General features: G+C 49.0%; 1 protein-coding gene across 50 annotated transcripts in view; it reads left to right on the top strand.

The window, feature by feature from the left end:
- LOC118373116 (WD repeat-containing protein 7) overlaps positions 1-20,290 on the top strand; it is a 401,772-nt gene that overhangs the window by 39,761 nt on the left and 341,721 nt on the right. For all 50 annotated transcript variants that reach the window (XR_008142316.1, XR_008142328.1, XR_008142323.1 and 47 more), the window contains 2 exons: positions 8,385-8,580; positions 19,364-19,578. Coding sequence is in view for 7 of the 50 variants with exons in the window: in XM_052525011.1 (XP_052380971.1) it covers positions 8,385-8,580; positions 19,364-19,578 (411 nt within the window). In the remaining 43 variants the exon portion in view is untranslated. The remainder of the gene's footprint in view (positions 1-8,384; positions 8,581-19,363; positions 19,579-20,290) is intronic.

The raw sequence follows: 20,290 nt of genomic DNA, 5'->3' as shown, positions 1-20,290 counted from the left end.
CTGGATACAGTATAACCCTGGTGAGGTGTGTGTTAGCTGGATTCAGTATATCCCTGGTGAGGTGTGTGTTAGCTGGATTCAGTATATCCCTGGTGAGGTGTGTGTTAGCTGGATTCAGTATAACCCTGGTGAGGTGTGTGTTAGTTGGATACAGTGTGACCCTGGTGAGGTGTGTGTCAGCTGGATACAGTATAACCCTGGTGAGGTGTGTGTTTGTTGGATACAGTGTGACCCTGGTGAGGTGTGTGTGTGTTAGTTGGATACAGTGTGACCCTGGTGAGGTGTGTGTTAGCTGGATTCAGTATAACCCTGGTGAGGTGTGTGTTAGTTGGATACAGTGTGACCCTGGTGAGGTGTGTGTGTGTGTGTGAGTTGGATACAGTGTGACCCTGGTGAGGTGTGTGTGTGTGTTAGTTGGATACAGTGTGACCCTGGTGAGGTGTGTGTTAGTTGGATACAGTGTGACCCTGGTGAGGTGTGTGTGTTAGCTGGATACAGTATAACCCTGGTGAGGTGTGTGTTAGCTGGATACAGTATAACCCTGGTGAGGTGTGTGTTAGCTGGATACAGTATAACCCTGGTGAGGTGTGTGTTAGTTGGATACAGTATAACCCTGGTGAGGTGTGTGTTAGCTGGATACAGTATAACCCTGGTGAGTTGTGTGTTAGCTGGATTCAGTATAACCCTGGTGAGGTGTGTGTTAGCTGGATACAGTATAACCCTGGCGAGGTGTGTGTTAGTTGGATACAGTATAACCCTGGTGAGGTGTGTGTTAGCTGGATTCAGTATAACCCTGGTGAGGTGTGTGTTAGTTGGATACAGTATAACCCAGGCCCCTGCTGAGGTGTGGAGCCCGACTGATATGTGATTTTTGTATCTGATTCTGATTTTAAAGCGGAAATCTTCACTGATAACCAATATACCGTGTCTACCGATAGGTCCAATTTTATAGCTGTAATAAAACATTTAAAAAAAAAAAAACATTTAAAAAATCTTTATAGATTGTGTTTAATACTGCCTATTAACATGCTGAAACATCTAATTTCTTACATTTGAGGAAAGAACATTCATTTAAGCACCGCGTAATATTTAGGACTAATGTGTGTCTCGTAAACGGAGAATAAACTGCACACATTCCAGGAATAAACTTTCTTCTGAAGACATATTTTCAATGTATTTGTGTTTTAGCTGTGTTTTCGCTACGGTAAGGGTTAACGGTCGAGTTATAGGTGAGGGTTAGGTGAGGATTGAGGTTTGAGTTACCCCGGGGTTTGACTTTGAGTTGACTTACCCCGAGGTTTGACTTACCCCGAGGTTTGAGTACCTACCCCGAGGTTTGACTTGAGTTTGACTTACCCCGAGGTTTGAGTTACCCCGAGGTTTAGTGTAGCGATGTCGCAAAGATTCCGTAAATGCACTCACCCGCGGTGAATGGCATCAAGTACACTCACACAGCCAGTTAGCTGGATAGATGTGGGTGGTGAATCTTGAATTTGGACCAGTCCCTGACAAATAACAGCCCATACATCAATGCTGTATAGATGTGTTGGCTGATTGTGTCCCGCTTCTTGCTGTAGAGTGCCAAGGCAAGATGGCTCTCCAGGCTTACCTCTCCAGGCTTACCTCTCCAGGCTTACCTCTCCAGGCTTACCTCTCCAGGCTTACCTTCTCTCCAGGACAAATAAAGTCCTAGTCTATGAAGAACGGCTAGTTTCCTCAATCGTTTTCTCTGCGTCTTACATCGGTCCTTGTTCGGTGGATTGAAAAAGCTGATACAAATACGTGGGTAAAAGGATAATATCGGTCAGGCTCTCTAGCCTGGTGTGGTGTGGGGTTGATGGGTAATTGCCCTGCAGCTGCGGCAGCAGCCGGTGGAGGCAGGAGGGACGACTGTGATGAAGAGTGATGTGTCCTTGTATTCCCGACATCCCCCTCTCTCCTCTCCTTCCCTCCTCACCCCCTCTCATCTCTCATCTCTCATGGTCAAGGTTTCCTATGCCACTACATCAACACTCAGAACATTGCCTGTCAGCGCTCATCACCATTTAGTCTGCTTTCAGTTCCTCTCCCTACCTACCTCCCTCCGTCTCTCCCTCCCTCCGTCTCTCCCTCCCTCCCTCCGTCTCTCCCTCCCTCCCTCCGTCTCTCCCTCCCTCCCTCCGTCTCTCCCTCCCTCCCGCCGTCCCTCCCTCCGTCTCTCCCTCCCTCCCTCCCCGCCGTCTCTCCCTCTCTCCCTCCCTCCCGACCTCCCTCCGTCTCTCCCTCCTCCCTCCCTCCCGTCTCTCCCTCCCCGTCTCTCCCTCCCTACCTCCCGTCTCTCCCCTCGTCTCCCTCCCTCCCTCCCAGTCTCTCCCTCCCCGTCTCTCCCTCCCTACCTCCCTCCGTCTCTCCCTCCCTACCTCCCTCCGTCTCTCCCTCCCTACCTCCCTCCGTCTCTCCCTCCCTACCTCCCTCCGTCTCTCCCTCCCTACCTCCCTCCGTCTCTCCCTCCCTACCCTCCTCCCTCCGTCTCTCCCTCCCTACCTCCCTCCGTCTCTCCCTCCCTACCTCCCTCCGTCTCTCCCTCCCTACCTCCCTCCGTCTCTCCCTCCCTACCTCCCTCCGTCTCTCCCTCCCTACCTCCCTCCGTCTCTCCCTCCCTACCTCCCTCCGTCTCTCCCTCCCTACCTCCCTCCGTCTCTCCCTCCCTACCTCCCTCCGTCTCTCCCTCCCTACCTCCCTCCGTCTCTCCCTCCCTACCTCCCTCCGTCTCTCCCTCCCTACCTCCCTCCGTCTCTCCCTCCGTCTCTCCCTCCCTACCTACCTCCGTCTCTCCCTCCCTCCCGACCTCCCTCCCTACCTCCCTCCGTCTCTCCCTCCCTCCCTGCGTCTCTCCCTCCCGACCTCCCTCCCTCCGTCTCTCCCTCCCTCACTACCTCCCTCCGTCTCTCCCTCCCTCCCGACCTCCCTCCCGACCTCCCTCTGTCTCTCCCTCCGTCTCTCCCTCTGCTTTGTAGACAACAGGTGTAGACTAATAGTGAAATGCTTACTTACGGGTCCTCTTCAAACAATGCAGAGTTAAAGATAAAATAGACAATGACAGGGTTATATACAGGAAGTAGGAAATAACATGGCTATATATAGGAAGTAGGAAATAACATGGCTATATACAGGAAGTAGGAAATAACATGGCTATATACAGGAAGTAGAAAATAACATGGCCATATGCAGGAAGTAGGAAACAACATGGCTATATACAGGAAGTAGGAAATAACATGGCTATATACAGGAAGTAGGACGTTCTTTCTTCTCTCCCGCACTGCTAAAGCTAACTCTCTCTCCTCTGCTCTCATCCTTCTAGACCTATCGGCTGCCTTCGATAGCGATCCTCCTCTCCACCCTCTCCGAATCACATGGCTATATACAGGAAGTAGGAAATCACATGGCTATATACAGGAAGTAGGAAATCACATGGCTATATACAGGAAGTAGGAAATCACATGGCTATATACAGGAAGTAGGAAATCACATGGCTATAAACAGGAAGTAGGAAATAACATAGCTATATACAGGAAGTAGGTAATAACATGGCTATATACAGGGAGTACCAGTACCAAGTTGGTGTGTAGGGGTTGGAAGTAATTGAGATAGATATGTTCATGTAGGTGGGGGTAAAGTGACTAGGCAACAGGATAGACAGTAGCAGCTGTGTGTGTGTGTGTGTGTGTGTGTGTGTGTGTGTGTGTGTGTGTGTGTGTGTGTGTGTGTGTGTGTGTGTGTGAGAAGAGTCAGTGCAAAAGAGTTAATGCAACAATGGATAATTGCAGGTAGTCCGAGTAGCCATTTTGATTGTGGTCAAATGCCAAGCAGTTGCCATACCAAGTGGGGATGTAGCCAGTCAAGATTCTGTAAGACTAGCAGCAGTGTGTGTGTGTGTGTGTGTGAAGAGTCAGTGCAAAGAGTTAATGCAACAATGGTGCAGGTAGTCCGGGTGCCATTTTGATTGTGGTCAAATGAAGAGCCATCAGTAGCCAAAAGAGACTTTTTGAGGATCTGAGGGCCCGCGCCAAATCTTTTCAGTCTCCTGAGGGGGTTGGTGTGTTTGGACCATGATAGTTCGATGGTGATGTGGACACCAAAGAACTTGAAACTCTCGACCCGCTCCGATACAGCCCTGTCGATGTTAATAGGAGCCTGTTCGGCCCACCTTTTCCTGTAGTCCACAATCAGCTCCTTTGTCTTGCCGAAGAGGGAGAGGTTGTTGTTCTGGCCTGACCTCCTCCCAATAGGATGTCTCATCGTTGTTGGTAATCAGGCCTTCCACTGTTGTCGTCGGTGAACTCAATGATGGTGTTGGAGTCGTGTTTGGCTACGCAGTCGTGGGTGAACAGGGAGTACAGGAGGGGACTAAGCATTAGAGGTCGACCGATTATGATTTTTCAATGCCAATTTATTGGAGGACCAAAAAAGCAGATTAATCGACCCAATTGTTTTTATTTATTTATTTTTGTAATAATGACAATTACAACAATACTGAATGAACACTTATTTTAACTTAATATAATACATCAATAAAATCAATTTAGCCTCAAATAAATAATGAAACATGTTGAATTTGGTTTAAATAATGCAAAAACAAAGTGTTGGAGAAGAAAGTAAAAGTGCAATATGTGCCATGTAAGAAAGCTAATGTTTTTGTTCCTTGCTCAGAAGATATGAAAGCTGGTGGTTCCTTTTTAACATGAGTCTTCAATATTCCCAGGTAAGAAGGTTGAGGTTGTAGTTATTATAGGAATTATAGGACTATTTCCCTCTATACCATTTGTATTTCATTAACCTTAGACTATTGGATGTTCTTGAAGGCACTTTAGTATTGCCAGTGTAACAGTATAGCTTCCATCCCTCTCCTCGCTCCCACCTGGGCTCGAACCAGGAACACATCGACAACAGCCACCCTCGAAGCAGCGTTCTGACCCTGAACAGGCAGTTAACCCACCGTTCCTCGACAGTCATTGAAAATAAGAATATGTTCTTAACTGACTTGCCTGGTTAAATAAAGGTGTAAAAAAAAAAAAAGCTTTTAAAAAAAAAATTAAACACCTGATTTACTAAACAAAAGGAACATCTCAATAGAAGGTATGACATATGTTATGACATAGCACAAGTGGGCGGGGCTTTCCTCTTCTGCCCTCTGTTGTTCCACAAGCAAGGGGGTTGGCCGACGACATCACAAATTCCCATCAGACCAATTTCCTACTTAAATGCAGATTAAATAAAGGTGTAAAAAAAAAAAAAAAAAATGGCGATTTCCGATTGTTATGAAAACTTGAAATCGGCCTTAATTAGGCGGCCATTCCATTTAATCGGTCGACCTCTACTGAGCAAGCACCCCTGAGGGGCCCCTGTGTTGAGGATCAGCACCCCGGATGTGTTACCTACCCTTAACACCTGGGGGCGGCCCGTCAGGAAGTCCAGGATCCAGTTGCAAAGAGAGGTGTTTAGTCCCATGGATTAGTGATGAGCTTTGTGGGCACTATGGTGTTGAACGCTGAGCTGTAGTCAATGAACAGCATTCTCACAATGGTGTGAAAGGGCAGTGTGGAGTGCAATAGAGATTACGTCATGTATTATAGGAAGTGGAGAGGGTCCAGGGTGTCTGGGATGATGGTGTTGAAGTCAGCCAATCATTTAGACGGGTTACCTTGGTGTTCTTGGGCATGGTCTGCTAGGGGGGACTCTGGTGGTCTGCTAGGGGGGACTCTGGTGGTCTGCTAGGGGGGACTCTGGTGGTCTGCTAGGGGGGACTCTGGTGGTCTGCTAGGGGGGACTCTGGTGGTCTGCTAGGGGGGACTCTGGTGGTCTGCTAGGGGGGACTCTGGTGGTCTGCTAGGGGGGACTCTGGTGGTCTGCTAGGGGGGACTCTGGTGGTCTGCTAGGGGGGACTCTGGTGGTCTGCTAGGGGGGACTCTGGTGGTCTGCTAGGGGGACTCTGGTGGTCTGCTAGGGGGGACTCTGGTGGTCTGCTAGGGGGGACTCTGGTGGTCTGCTAGGGGGGACTCTGGTGGTCTGCTAGGGGGGACTCTGGTGGTCTGCTAGGGGGGACTCTGGTGGTCTGCTAGGGGGGGACTCTGGTGGTCTGCTAGGGGGGACTCTGGTGGTCTGCTAAGGGGACATGTAGGTATGTTTCTCTGTCTCTCCTTCCCTCTTGAAGACTTGATCAATATTTTTTTGGGGGGAATATTTACTGTCATTGTACCATGCACCTGTTGTACCATAGTGTGTATGTGTGCCCGAGTGTGTGTGTCCCTGTGTACCGTAGTGTGTATGTCCCTGTGTGCTGTCCTAACCTCCAGCCAGGTTGTATAGTGCAGTGTTTTTCACTGTGTGAGAAGTGTTGTGGGGCGGGCGGTCTGTCTCTCTGTGGGGCGGGCGGGCGGTCTGTCTCTGTGGGGCGGGCGGGCGGGCGGTCTGTCTCTGTGGGGCGGGCGATCTGTCTCTGTGGGGCGGGCGGGCGTCTGTCTCTGTGGGGCGGGCGGGCGGTCTGTCTCTGTGGGGCGGGCGGGCGGTCTGTCTCTGTGGGGCGGGCGGGCGGTCTGTCTCTGTGGGGCGGGCGGGCGGTCTGTCTCTGTGGGGCGGGCGGGCGGGCGGGCTGTCTGTCTCTGTGGGGCGGGCGGTCGGTCTGTCTCTCTGTGGGGCGGGCGATCTGTCTCTGTGGGGCGGGCGGTCTGTCTCTGTGGGGCGGGCGGGCGGTCTGTCTTTGTGGGGCGGGCGGGCGGTCTCTCTGTCTGTGTCTGTCTGTGTGTCCAAAAGCGGACAGCAGCTCCATCTCTCTTCCTTACTCAGCTGTGTGTGTGACGGCAGCGGTGGCTGGTGATTAACTCTCAGGAGGCCGTGAGGAGCCTCCTGCTCATCAGTTAACTTTTGCCGGTTGACTTGAAAAAATTAAAACCTTGTCAAGTTTTTCTCCCCGGCAACAACTCCACTACCCTGAAATGTCAGTTAATTTAAAGGTCCTCCTGTCCAGTTGAAATGGGGAGAAAAGGGCCTTGCTCTTAGATCATTGGTTAATGACATTACTAATCCAAATGGAGCAGGTGGTTTCATTGTTGTAACCATGGAGATGGCGTTTGTGTTCCGTTGTATTGTCATCGACACCATTGAAGGGTCAGACAGTAGTGTTTCACCCATTCATTCATTCAGCCTTTCTAAATGTCATGACGTATGCTGTTCTTGTCCATCGTCTGCAACAATACCTTTTTTATGTTCGGTATTTTTTTTTAGCTTAATTATGTTGGTGTTTATCCGTCTCTTGTTTCCACAAAGAAACAACATATTTGACATTACACAAATGTTGTCTTCCCTTGATACCACAACCTGACTCTGGTCTGGGCCTGATGACTGTCCGACACCTCTCTGGTCTGGGCCTGATGACTGTCCGACACCTCTCTGGTCTGGGCCTGATGACTGTCCGACACCTCTCTGGTCTGGGCCTGATGACTGTCCGACACCTCTCTGGTCTGGGCCTGATGACTGTCCGACACCTCTCTGGTCTGGGCCTGATGACTGTCCGACACCTCTCTGGTCTGGGCCTGATGACTGTCCGACACCTCTCTGGTCTGGGCCTGATGACTGTCTGACACCTCTCTGGTCTGGGCCTGATGACTGTCCGACACCTCTCTGCCCCCAACAGCCTCCTGGTTCAGCTGTGTGACCACTCTGTAACTCTCTCTCTCTCTCAATTCAATTCAATGTGCTTTATTGGCATGGGAAACACATGTTAACATTGCCTAAGCAAGTGAGGTGTATATAATATACAGAAGTGAAATAAACCAATAAAAATTAACAGTAAACATTACACTCATTACACACAGAAGTTCCAAAAGAATAAAGACATTAAAAATGTCATATGTCTGTCTATATACAATGTTGTATATAGTGCAGCTCAGTTTCCACCTCATTTTGTGGGCAGTGTGCACACTCTTGAGAGCCATGTCTGTCTACGGCGGCCTTTCTCAATAGCAAGGCTATGCTCACTGAGTCTGTACATAGTCAAAGCTTTCCTTAAGTTTGGGTCTCTCACAGAGGTCAGGTATTCTGCCGCTGTGTCCTCTCTGTGTCGGGCAAAATAGCATTCTAGTTTGCTCTGTTTTTTCCAATGTGCGAAATAATTATTTTTGTTTTCTCATGATTTGGTTTGGTCTAATTGTGTTGCTGTCCTGGTGCTCTGTGGGGTGTCTTTGTGTTTGAACAGAGCCACAGGACCAGGTTCATCTCTCTGTAGGAAATTTCTTTGTTATGGGAGGTTTGGGAATCACTTTCTTTTAGGTGGTTGTAGAATTGAACAGCTTTTTTCTGGATGTTGATAATTTGCTCTCTCTCTTCTCTCTGCCCCCCCCCCCCGACAGAATCGTGTTCAGCACTGTGTGTGCTCTGTGGCCAGTGACCACTCTGTGGGTCTGCTCAGCCTGCGGGAGAGGAAGTGCATCATGCTGGCGTCTCGACACCTCTTCCCCATCCAGGCCATCAAGTGGCGGCCCTGTGATGACTACCTGGTGGTGGGCTGCTCTGATGGCTCAGTGTATGTGTGGCAGATGGACACAGGTGAGAGACACACACACACACACACACACACACACACACACACACACAAAGACACTTGCGCGCGCGCTCGCACACACATACACACACACTATTAAAATAGAATGATGTGTTACATGGCAGAGGGTTTATTTCAGTGTAAACATGATTAATGTGATTAATTTGTTGGTGTCTATTTTCTTGTCTTTAACCTTTTATTTAACTAGGCAACTCAGTTAAGAACAAATTCATATTTTCAATGACTGCCTAGGAACAGTGGGTTAACTGCCTGTTCAGGGGCAGAACGACAGATTTGTACCTTGTCAGCTCGGGGATTTGAACTTGCAACCTTCCGGTTACTAGTCCAATGCTCTAACCACTAGGCTACCCTGCCGCCTCTACACTCTAACCACCAGGCTACCCTGCCGCCTCTACACTCTAACCACCAGGCTACCCTGCCGCCTCTACACTCTAACCACCAGGCTACCCTGCCGCCTCTACACTCTAACCACCAGGCTACCCTGCCGCCTCTACACTCTAACCACCAGGCTACCCTGCCGCCTCTACACTCTAACCACCAGGCTACCCTGCCGCCTCTACACTCTAACCACTAGGCTACCCTGCCGGCACTACACTCTAACCACTAGGCTACCCTGCCGCCTCTACACTCTAACCACTAGGCTACCCTGCCGCCTCTACACTCTAACCACTAGGCTACCCTGCCGCCTCTACACTCTAACCACTAGGCTACCCTGCCGCCTCTACACTCTAACCACTAGGCTACCCTGCCGCCTCTACACTCTAACCACTAGGCTACCCTGCCGCCTCTACACTCTAACCACTAGGCTACCCTGCCGCCTCTACACTCTAACCACTAGGCTACCCTGCCGCCTCTACACTCTAACCACTAGGCTACCCTGCCGCCTCTACACTCTAACCACTAGGCTACCCTGCCGCCTCTACACTCTAACCACTAGGCTACCCTGCCGATCACTACACTCTAACCACTAGGCTACCCTGCCGCCTCTACACTCTAACCACTAGGCTACCCTGCCGCCTCTACACTCTAACCACTAGGCTACCCTGCCGCCTCTACACTCTAACCACTAGGCTACCCTGCCGCCTCTAACACTCTAACCACTAGGCTACCCTGCCGCCTCTACACTCTAACCACTAGGCTACCCTGCCGCCTCTACACTCTAACCACTAGGCTACCCTGCCGCCTCTACACTCTAACCACTAGGCTACCCTGCCGCCTCTACACTCTAACCACTAGGCTACCCTGCCGCCTCTACACTCTAACCACAGGCTACCCTGCCGCCTCTACACTCTAACCACTAGGCTACCCTGCAGCCTCTACACTCTAACCACTAGGCTACCCTGCCGCCTCTACACTCTAACCACTAGGCTACCCTGCCGCCTCTACACTCTAACCACTAGGCTACCCTGCCGCCTCTACACTCTAACCACTAGGCTACCCTGCCGCCTCTACACTCTAACCACTAGGCTACCCTGCCGCCTCTACACTCTAACCACTAGGCTACCCTGCCGCCTCTACACACTTGAACCAGGGTTCAACCTTGTGTCTTCCCCTCACTTCACCATGTTTTTGCTCAGTGAAGATCACACACACACAAACACACACCCTTTCCCAGGTTGAATAATAGATTGTCTGAAGCATTCGTTTCTTCCGTCCTGCCCCCTATATACAAAGCCGCGTGTTTAGCGTTTGTAAAGCAACGCAGCACTCTCTTAAAACGTTAGACCGATTTTTAAACTCCCTCTCACAGCAATGGAAGTTAAGATGATGGCTGAGGAGGAAGTGGGGGAGTAGGAGGGAAGTCGAGCACTTACAAAACATCTCCCTAAATGTAGAGTTTCTCTCTCTCTCTCTCTCTCTCTCTCTGCCCATTGCTGCATTAGCGAGGCACATTAGTGTGTTTATGTCTGCTCTTAAAGCTGGTTATGTCTCGTTGTGCTGAGTAGGACAGAAGAACATACAGTAGCAAGCCTCGTCGACTCACAGGGCTGGGGTGCAGAAGGGGCGTGGCTGTAAGGTCTGTGTGTGTGTGTTAGACATGCGGAGGGGTAGCCTAAGTAATGATCCCTGAGGTTTGTCTGGAACCACTTGATAGGAGCTGAAGGAGTGAGGGAAACAGCCTCTCCATTTATAGAGTCATTATATTACTGATGGACAGCTACATTTCCTCTCTCCTCTGTTCAGTGCTTTTTCCCATAGAGATAAATGATTTATCTTCTATGGGTTCCCACCCCCACACACATCAGCTCTAATGGAATAGAACTCACTTTCTTAAAGGGAGATTTTCCCATTCATTCATCTCCTTTCAACATAATATGTGAACATGTTTTGTTTTCTATGTTTTGTAGTAAAAAGAAAAGATGGGACTGTTTAGTAGGAATTGCCTACAAGTTGGTGGATGTCATTGGAAACACTAAACTTCCTCTTTTTTTATTACTACAACACATAGAAACGTAACATTTTCACATGTTGATTTTAAAGTGGCGCTGTAGATTTTGTTATCAATTAAAAAAAAAAAAATGATTTAGCTAGTCAAGTCGGTTAAGAACAAAATATTATTTACAATGACGGCCTAACAAAAGGCAAAAGGCCTCCTGCCTGGGGATTAAAATAAATAAATACATTTTATTATAAAATATAGGACAAAACACACATCGACACCACATAAAGAGAGACCTAAGACAGCAACGCAACATGACAACACAGCGTGGTTGCCAACATGACAACACAGCGTGGTTGCCAACATGACAACACAGCGTGGTTGCCAACACAACATAACATGACAACACATCATGGTTGCCAACATAACATGACAACACAGCATGGTTGCCAACGCAACATGACAACACAGCATGGTTGCCAACGCAACATGACAACACAGCATGGTTGCCAACGCAACATGACAACACAGCATGGTTGCCAACGCAACATGACAACACAGCATGGTTGCCAACGCAACATGACAACACAGCATGGTTGCCAACGCAACATGACAACACAGCATGGTTGCCAACGCAACATGACAACACAGCATGGTTGCCAACGCAACATGACAACACAGCATGGTTGCCAACGCAACATGACAACACAGCATGGTTGCCAACATAACATGACAACACAGCGTGGTTGCCAACGCAACATGACAACACAGCGTGGTTGCCAACGCAACATGACAACACAGCGTGGTTGCCAACATAACATGACAACACAGCGTGGTTGCCAACATAACATGACAACACAGCGTGGTTGCCAACATAACAACACAGCGTGGTTGCCAACATAACATGACAACACATCATGGTTGCCAACATGACAACACAGCGTGGTTGCCAACATGACAACACAGCGTGGTTGCCAACATGACAACACAGCGTGGTTGCCAACATGACAACACAGCGTGGTTGCCAACATGACAACACAGCGTGGTTGCCAACATGACAACACAGCGTGGTTGCCAACATAACATGACAACACAGCGTGGTTGCCAACATAACATAACATGACAACACAGCGTGGTTGCCAACATGACAACACAGCGTGGTTGCCAACATGACAACACAGCGTGGTTGCCAACATGACAACACAGCGTGGTTGCCAACATAACATGACAACACAGCGTGGTTGCCAACATAACATGACAACACAGCGTGGTTGCCAACATAACATGACAACACATCATGGCTGCCAACATGACAACACATCATGGCTGCCAACATGACAACACAGCGTGGTTGCCAACATGACAACACAGCGTGGTTGCCAACATGACAACACAGCATGGTTGCCAACATAACATGACAACACAGCATGGTTGCCAACACAACATGACAACACAGCATGGTTGCCAACATAACATGACAACACAGCATGGTTGCCAACACAACATAACATGACAACACATCATGGTTGCCAACATAACATGACAACACAGCATGGTTGCCAACGCAACATGACAACACAGCATGGTTGCCAACGCAACATGACAACACATCATGGTTGCCAACGCAACATGACAACACAGCATGGTTGCCAACGCAACATGACAACACAGCATGGTTGCCAACATAACATGACAACACAGCATGGTTGCCAACATAACATGACAACACAGCGTGGTTGCCAACGCAACATGACAACACAGCGTGGTTAACGCAACATGACAACACAGCGTGGTTGCCAACATAACATGACAACACAGCGTGGTTGCCAACATAACATGACAACACAGCGTGGTTGCCAACATAACAACACAGCGTGGTTGCCAACATAACATGACAACACATCATGGTTGCCAACATGACAACACAGCGTGGTTGCCAACATGACAACACAGCGTGGTTGCCAACATGACAACACAGCGTGGTTGCCAACATAACATGACAACACAGCGTGGTTGCCAACATAACAACACAGCATGGTTGCCAACATAACATGACAACACATCATGGTTGCCAACATAACATGACAACACATCATGGCTGCCAACATGACAACACAGCGTGGTTGCCAACATGACAACACAGCGTGGTTGCCAACATGACAACACAGCGTGGTTGCCAACATAACATGACAACACAGCATGGTTGCCAACGCAACATGACAACACAGCATGGTTGCCAACGCAACATGACAACACAGCATGGTTGCCAACGCAACATGACAACACATCATGGTTGCCAACGCAACATGACAACACAGCATGGTTGCCAACGCAACATGACAACACAGCATGGTTGCCAACGCAACATGACAACACAGCATGGTTGCCAACGCAACATGACAACACAGCATGGTTGCCAACGCAACATGACAACACAGCATGGTTGCCAACGCAACATGACAACACAGCATGGTTGCCAACGCAACATGACAACACAGCATGGTTGCCAACGCAACATGACAACACAGCATGGTTGCCAACATAACATGACAACACAGCGTGGTTGCCAACGCAACATGACAACACAGCGTGGTTGCCAACGCAACATGACAACACAGCGTGGTTGCCAACATAACATGACAACACAGCGTGGTTGCCAACATAACATGACAACACAGCGTGGTTGCCAACATAACATGACAACACAGCATGGTTGCCAACATGATAACACAGCGTGGTTGCCAACATGACAACACAGCGTGGTTGCCAACATGACAACACAGCGTGGTTGCCAACATAACATGACAACACAGCGTGGTTGCCAACATAACAACACAGCATGGTTGCCAACATAACATGACAACACATCATGGCTGCCAACATGACAACACAGCGTGGTTGCCAACATGACAACACAGCATGGTTGCCAACATAACATGACAACACAGCATGGTTGCCAACATAACATGACAACACAGCGTGGTTGCCAACATAACAACACAGCATGGTTGCCAACATAACATGACAACACATCATGGTTGCCAACATGACAACACAGCGTGGTTGCCAACATGACAACACAGTGTGGTTGCCAACATGACAACACAGTGTGGTTGCCAACATGACAACACAGCGTGGTTGCCAACATAACATGACAACACAGCGTGGTTGCCAACATGACAACACAGCATAACATGACAACACAGCGTGGTTGCCAACATGACAACACAGCGTGGTTGCCAACATGACAACACAGCGTGGTTGCCAACATGACAACACAGCGTGGTTGCCAACATGACAACACAGCGTGGTTGCCAACATGACAACACAGCGTGGTTGCCAACATGACAACACAGCGTGGTTGCCAACATGACAACACAGCGTGGTTGCCAACATGACAACACAGCGTGGTTGCCAACATGACAACACAGCGTGGTTGCCAACATAACATGACAACACAGCGTGGTTGCCAACATAACATGACAACACAGCGTGGTTGCCAACATAACAACACAGCGTGGTTGCCAACATGACAACACAGCGTGGTTGCCAACATGACAACACAGCGTGGTTGCCAACATGACAACACAGCGTGGTTGCCAACACAACATGACAACACAGCGTGGTTGCCAACACAACATGACATCATGGTTGCCAACACAACATGACATCATGGTTGCCAACACAACATGACAACACAGCGTGGTTGCCAACACAACATGACAACACAGCGTGGTTGCCAACATGACAACACATCATGGTTGCCAACACAACATGACAACACATCATGGTTGCCAACACAACATGACAACACAGCATGGTTGCCAACACAACATGACAACACATCATGGTTGCCAACACAACATGACAACACAGCATGGTTGCCAACACAACAACACATCATGGTTGCCAACACAACAACACATCATGGTTGCCAACACAACAACACAGCATGGTTGCCAACACAACATGACAGCATGGTTGCCAACACAACATGACATCATGGTTGCCAACACAACATGACAACACATCATGGTTGCCAACACAACAACACATCATGGTTGCCAACACAACATGAATATGAAGTTGGAACGTTTGTGGAATTTCCCTGTAAGGAGAAGATGAAGCATCGGTCAAATCCACTTACAATGACTAGAACATGATATTATACATACAGCCAACATGACAACACAGCCTGGTTGCCAACACAACAACACATCATGGTTGCCAACACAACAACACATCATGGTTGCCAACACAACATGAATATGAAGTTGGAACGTTTGTGGAATTTCCCTGTAAGGAGAAGATGAAGCATCGGTCAAATCCACTTACAATGACTAGAACATGATATTATACATCTCCTGGCATCATTATCACAACCGATACATTCGTACTGGTTTCACATGCAGAATGATGGAGACTAGTATTGACCAGCAGAGCTTGGAGTTGCCAAGGGAGCTCACAATACAATATTATATTGATACCTAAGTGTCGATATGTATCGCAATCAAGGGTTGGAACCGGTTCAGGGAACAAAACCGGAATATTGTGTCATTTCAGTCGCATCTTGCTCCATAGGCTACACTTGTCTGTCCATAACGCATGTAAACAACTAGCTTACCTGCTCTATCCGCACTGATTGGTGTAAACAACTAGCTTACCTGCTCTATCCGCACTGATTGGTGTAAACAACTAGCTTACCTGCTCTATCCGCACTGATTGGTGGAAACAACTAGCTTACCTGCTCTATCCGCACTGATTGGTGTAAACAACTAGCTTACCTGCTCTATCCGCACTGATTGGTGGAAACAACTAGCTTACCTGCTCTATCCGCACTGATTGGTGGAAACAACTAGCTTACCTGCTCTATCCGCACTGATTGGTGTAAACAACTAGCTTACCTGCTCTATCCGCACTGATTGGTGTAAACAACTAGCTTACCTGCTCTATTCACACTGATTGGTGTAAACAACGAGCTTACCTGCTCTATTCGCACTGATTGGTGGAAACAACTAGCTTACCTGCTCTATCCGCACTGATTGGTGTAAACAACTAGCTTACCTGCTCTATTCACACTGATTGGTGGAAACAACTAGCTTACCTGCTCTATCCGCACTGATTGGTGTAAACAACTAGCTTACCTGCTCTATCCGCACTGATTGGTGGAAACAACTAGCTTACCTGCTCTATCCGCACTGATTGGTGCAAACAACTAGCTTACCTGCTCTATCCGCACTGATTGGTGTAAACAACTAGCTTACCTGCTCTATCCGCACTGATTGGTGTAAACAACTAGCTTACCTGCTCTATCCGCACTGATTGGTGTAAACAACTAGCTTACCTGCTCTATTCACACTGATTGGTGGAAACAACTAGCTTACCTGCTCTATCCGCACTGATTGGTGTAAACAACTAGCTTACCTGCTCTATCCGCACTGATTGGTGGAAACAACTAGCTTACCTGCTCTATCCGCACTGATTGGTGTAAACAACTAGCTTACCTGCTCTATCCGCACTGATTGGTGTAAACTAGCTTACCTGCTCTATTCGCACTGATTGGTGTAAACAACTAGCTTACCTGCTCTATCCGCACTGATTGGTGTAATCTAGCTTATCTGCTCTATCCGCACTGATTGGTGAACTCATTTAATGAGTTACAAGTTTTAATAAAATGGTTGATTTCACAGGTCAAGAACAGAGGAACGATATAATACTGTTCAGGCCTTTCTCTGACATCGCTGAGTAGACACTGAGTGTTCATTTAAACAACTTCCTCGTGTTTCAGACGACGCTTTGCCTCTCCAGAGTCTGTATGGAAGTTTCAGCAATGGGCCAAGACTAACTACTAATTGGATTACATGAAGTTGGGGAGAGAAAAGGGTAAATAGTACAAAAAAAAAAAAAAAAAAAAAAAAAAAAAAAGAATAATAATTCTTAATGTTGAGTTGCACCTCCTCATTTTTCCTCAGAACAGCCTCAATTCATTGGGGCATGGACTCTACAAGGTGTCGAAAGGTCTCCACAGGGATGCTGGCCCATGTTGACTCCAGTGCGTTCTACAGGGATGCTGGTCCATGTTGACTCCAATGCGTTCCACAGGGATGCTGGTCCATGTTGACTACAATGCGTTCCACAGGGATGCTGGTCCATGTTGACTACAATGCGTTCCACAGGGATGCTTGTCCATGTTGACTACAAAGCGTTCCACAGGGATGCTGGCCCATGTTGACTACAAAGCGTTCCACAGGGATGCTGGTCCATGTTGACTCCAATACGTTCCACAGTGATGCTGGCCCATGTTGACTACAAAGCGTTCCACAGGGATGCTGGTCCATGTTGACTCCAATGCGTTCCACAGGGATGCTGGTCCATGTTGACTACAATGCGTTCCACAGTGATGCTGGTCCATGTTGACTCCAATGCGTTCCACAGGGATGCTGGCCCATGTTGACCACAAAGCGTTCCACAGGGATGCTGGTCCATATTGACAACAAAGCGTTCCACAGGGATGCTGGTCCATGTTGACTCCAATGCGTTCCACAGGGATGCTGGTCCATGTTGACTACAAAGCGTTCCACAGGGATGCTGGCCCATGTTGACTCCAATACGTTCCACAGGGATGCTGGCCCATGTTGACTACAAAGCGTTCCACAGGGATGCTGGCCCATGTTGACTACAAAGCGTTCCACAGGGATGCTGGTCCATGTTGACTCCAATACGTTCCACAGGGATGCTGGTCCATGTTGACTACAATGCGTTCCACAGGGATGCTCGTCCATGTTGACTCCAATGCGTTCCACAGGGACGCTGGCCCATGTTGACTCCAATGCGTCCCACAGTTGTGTCAAGTTGGCTGGATGTCCGTTCTTGATATAAACAGGAAACCGTTGAGCTAGCACGTACTACTATACCCCATTCAAAGGCATTTTAATATTTTGTCTTGCCCGTCCACCCTCTAAATGGCGTACGTTCACAATCCATATCTCAATTTTCCCAAGGCCTAAAAATCCTTCTTTAACCTGTCTCCTCACCTTGATCTACACATACGAGGAATATAACACTGTGCCTTGCACATAAGCTCATGCTGTTCCTGATGACGGTGTGATCTCGCTCTCCGTGGTCGACGTGAGCAATGCTACTGTTGGCTAGCTCTAATAATACTGCTAGCTAGCTCCAACACGTTTTGTTGGGAGAGAGCTTAGTATCTGGGCAGAACTTTACAGGAGAGCTTGACGGAGGAGGGCATTGGTCTTGGAGATGGTGACCAATATCCCTAGTGACCAGAAAACGATCTATTCTCTCTCTCTATCCTCTCTAATTTCTCTCTGTCCTCTCTATCCACTCACACACCCACACACACACAGAGGTGCCTAATAGAGAAGAAATGGGAGTGTCTTTGTATCAGGTTGACAGTTGGAATCAATTTTACTTTTACATTTTCAGGGTGAAGTATGGTATAAAACAATGCTAATTCCAGTAGCCATCATCCCAGTAGCCATCATCCCAGTAGCCATCATCCCAGTAGCCATCATCCCAGTAGCCATCATCCCAGTAGCCATCATCCCAGTAGCCATCATCCCAGTAGCCATCATCCCAGTAGCCATCATCCCAGTAGCCATCATCCCAGTAGCCATCATCCCAGTAGCCATCATCCCAGTCTGTTGAACCCAACCAGAACGGTATCTGAATGTCTCGATTTTCTCTCTTCCCCCTCGTTCTCTCTCTTCCCCTCGCTCTCTCTCTTCCCCCTCGCTCTCTCTCTTCTCTCTTCCCCTCGCTCTCTCTCTTCCCCTCGCTCTCTCTCTTCCCCCTCGCTCTCTCTCTTCCCCCTCGCTCTCTCTCTTCCCCTCCCTCTCTCTTCCCCTCTCTCTTCCCCCGCTCTCTCTCTTCCCCTCGCTCTCTCTCTTCCCCTCGCTCTCTCTCTTCCCCCTCGCTCTCTCTCTTCCCCCTCGCTCTCTCTCTTCCCCTCGCTCTCTCTCTTCCCCTCTCTCTCTTCCCCTCGCTCTCTCTCTCTCTCTTCCCCTCTTCTCTTCCCCCCTCGCTCTCTCTCTTCCCCCTCGCTCTCTCTCTTCCCCCTCGCTCTCTCTCTTCCCCCTCGCTCTCTCTCTTCCCCCTCGCTCTCTCTCTTCCCCCTCGCTCTCTCTCTTCCCCCTCGCTCTCTCTCTTCCCCCTCGCTCTCTCTCTCCCCCCTCGCTCTCTCTCTTCCCCCTCGCTCTCTCTCTTCCCCCTCTCTCTCTCTCTTCCCCCTCGCTCTCTCTCTTCCCCCTCGCTCTCTCTCTTCTCCCCCGCTCTCTCCCCTCGCTCTCTCTCTCTCTCTCTCTCTCTCTCTTCCCTCGTTCCTCGCTCTTTCCCCTCGCTCGTGCTCCCCCCCCTCTCTCTCTCAGGTGCGTTGGACCGTTGCGTGATGGGCATCACGGCTGTAGAGATCCTGAATGCGTGTGACGAGGTGGTGCCGGCCGCTGTGGACGCTCTAAGCCACCCTGCGGTCAACCTGAAACAGGCCATGACACGACGCAGCCTGGCCGCGCTCAAGAACATGGCCACGCACAAACTACAGACCCTGGCTACCAACCTACTGGCTGCAGACAACGCAGACAAGGTCGGTTGTAACCCCGGACTCTTACTACCAATATATTAGCGGACAAAGTTAGCTTATGCCATTGTTGATAATATTTGTGACTACCTATGACACGGTTATGTCTTATGTAGCTGTTTATAAAGGCTTTATGAATGCATACATAGGGGAATAGCTAAACCCTAACCCTATAACTCTTGAATGAGCCCTGTATACTGTATGTAGGGTTGCTTCTCGGGGTCCGGGGTCAAAGGTTAGAAAACAATGAGCTCAGTCTGGTGTACTGGTCCTTTTTTTTAATGGCTACGTTTCAAAACCTGATCAGCACTTCATCACTGGAGAGGTGTTCTCCCATCGCAACACACACACACTCTCTCTCACACACACACACACACACACTCACACACTCACACACACATCACTGTCTCTCTGCCAATAGCCATCCAGGATGTTTCACCTCCGATGTGGAGGGAGAAGAAGCGAAGAGCTCTGACTAGAATGGTCCAGGAGGGAGGGGGAGAAGGGAAGAGCTCTGACTAGAATGGTCCAGGAGGGAGGGGGAGAAGGGAAGAGCTCTGACTAGAATGGTCCAGGAGGGAGGGGGAGAAGGGAAGAGCTCTGACTAGAATGGTCCACGAGGGAGGGGGAGAAGAAGGGAAGAGCTCTGACTAGAATGGTCCAGGAGGGAGGGGGAGAAGGGAAGAGCTCTGACTAGAATGGTCCAGGAGGGAGGGGG

Source organism: Oncorhynchus keta, chromosome 9, assembly GCF_023373465.1.
Source record: "Oncorhynchus keta strain PuntledgeMale-10-30-2019 chromosome 9, Oket_V2, whole genome shotgun sequence".
NCBI classification, from domain to species: Eukaryota; Metazoa; Chordata; class Actinopteri; order Salmoniformes; family Salmonidae; genus Oncorhynchus; species Oncorhynchus keta.
The sequence above is the reverse complement of the archived record's forward strand: the minus strand, read 5'-3'. Positions and strand labels throughout refer to the sequence as shown.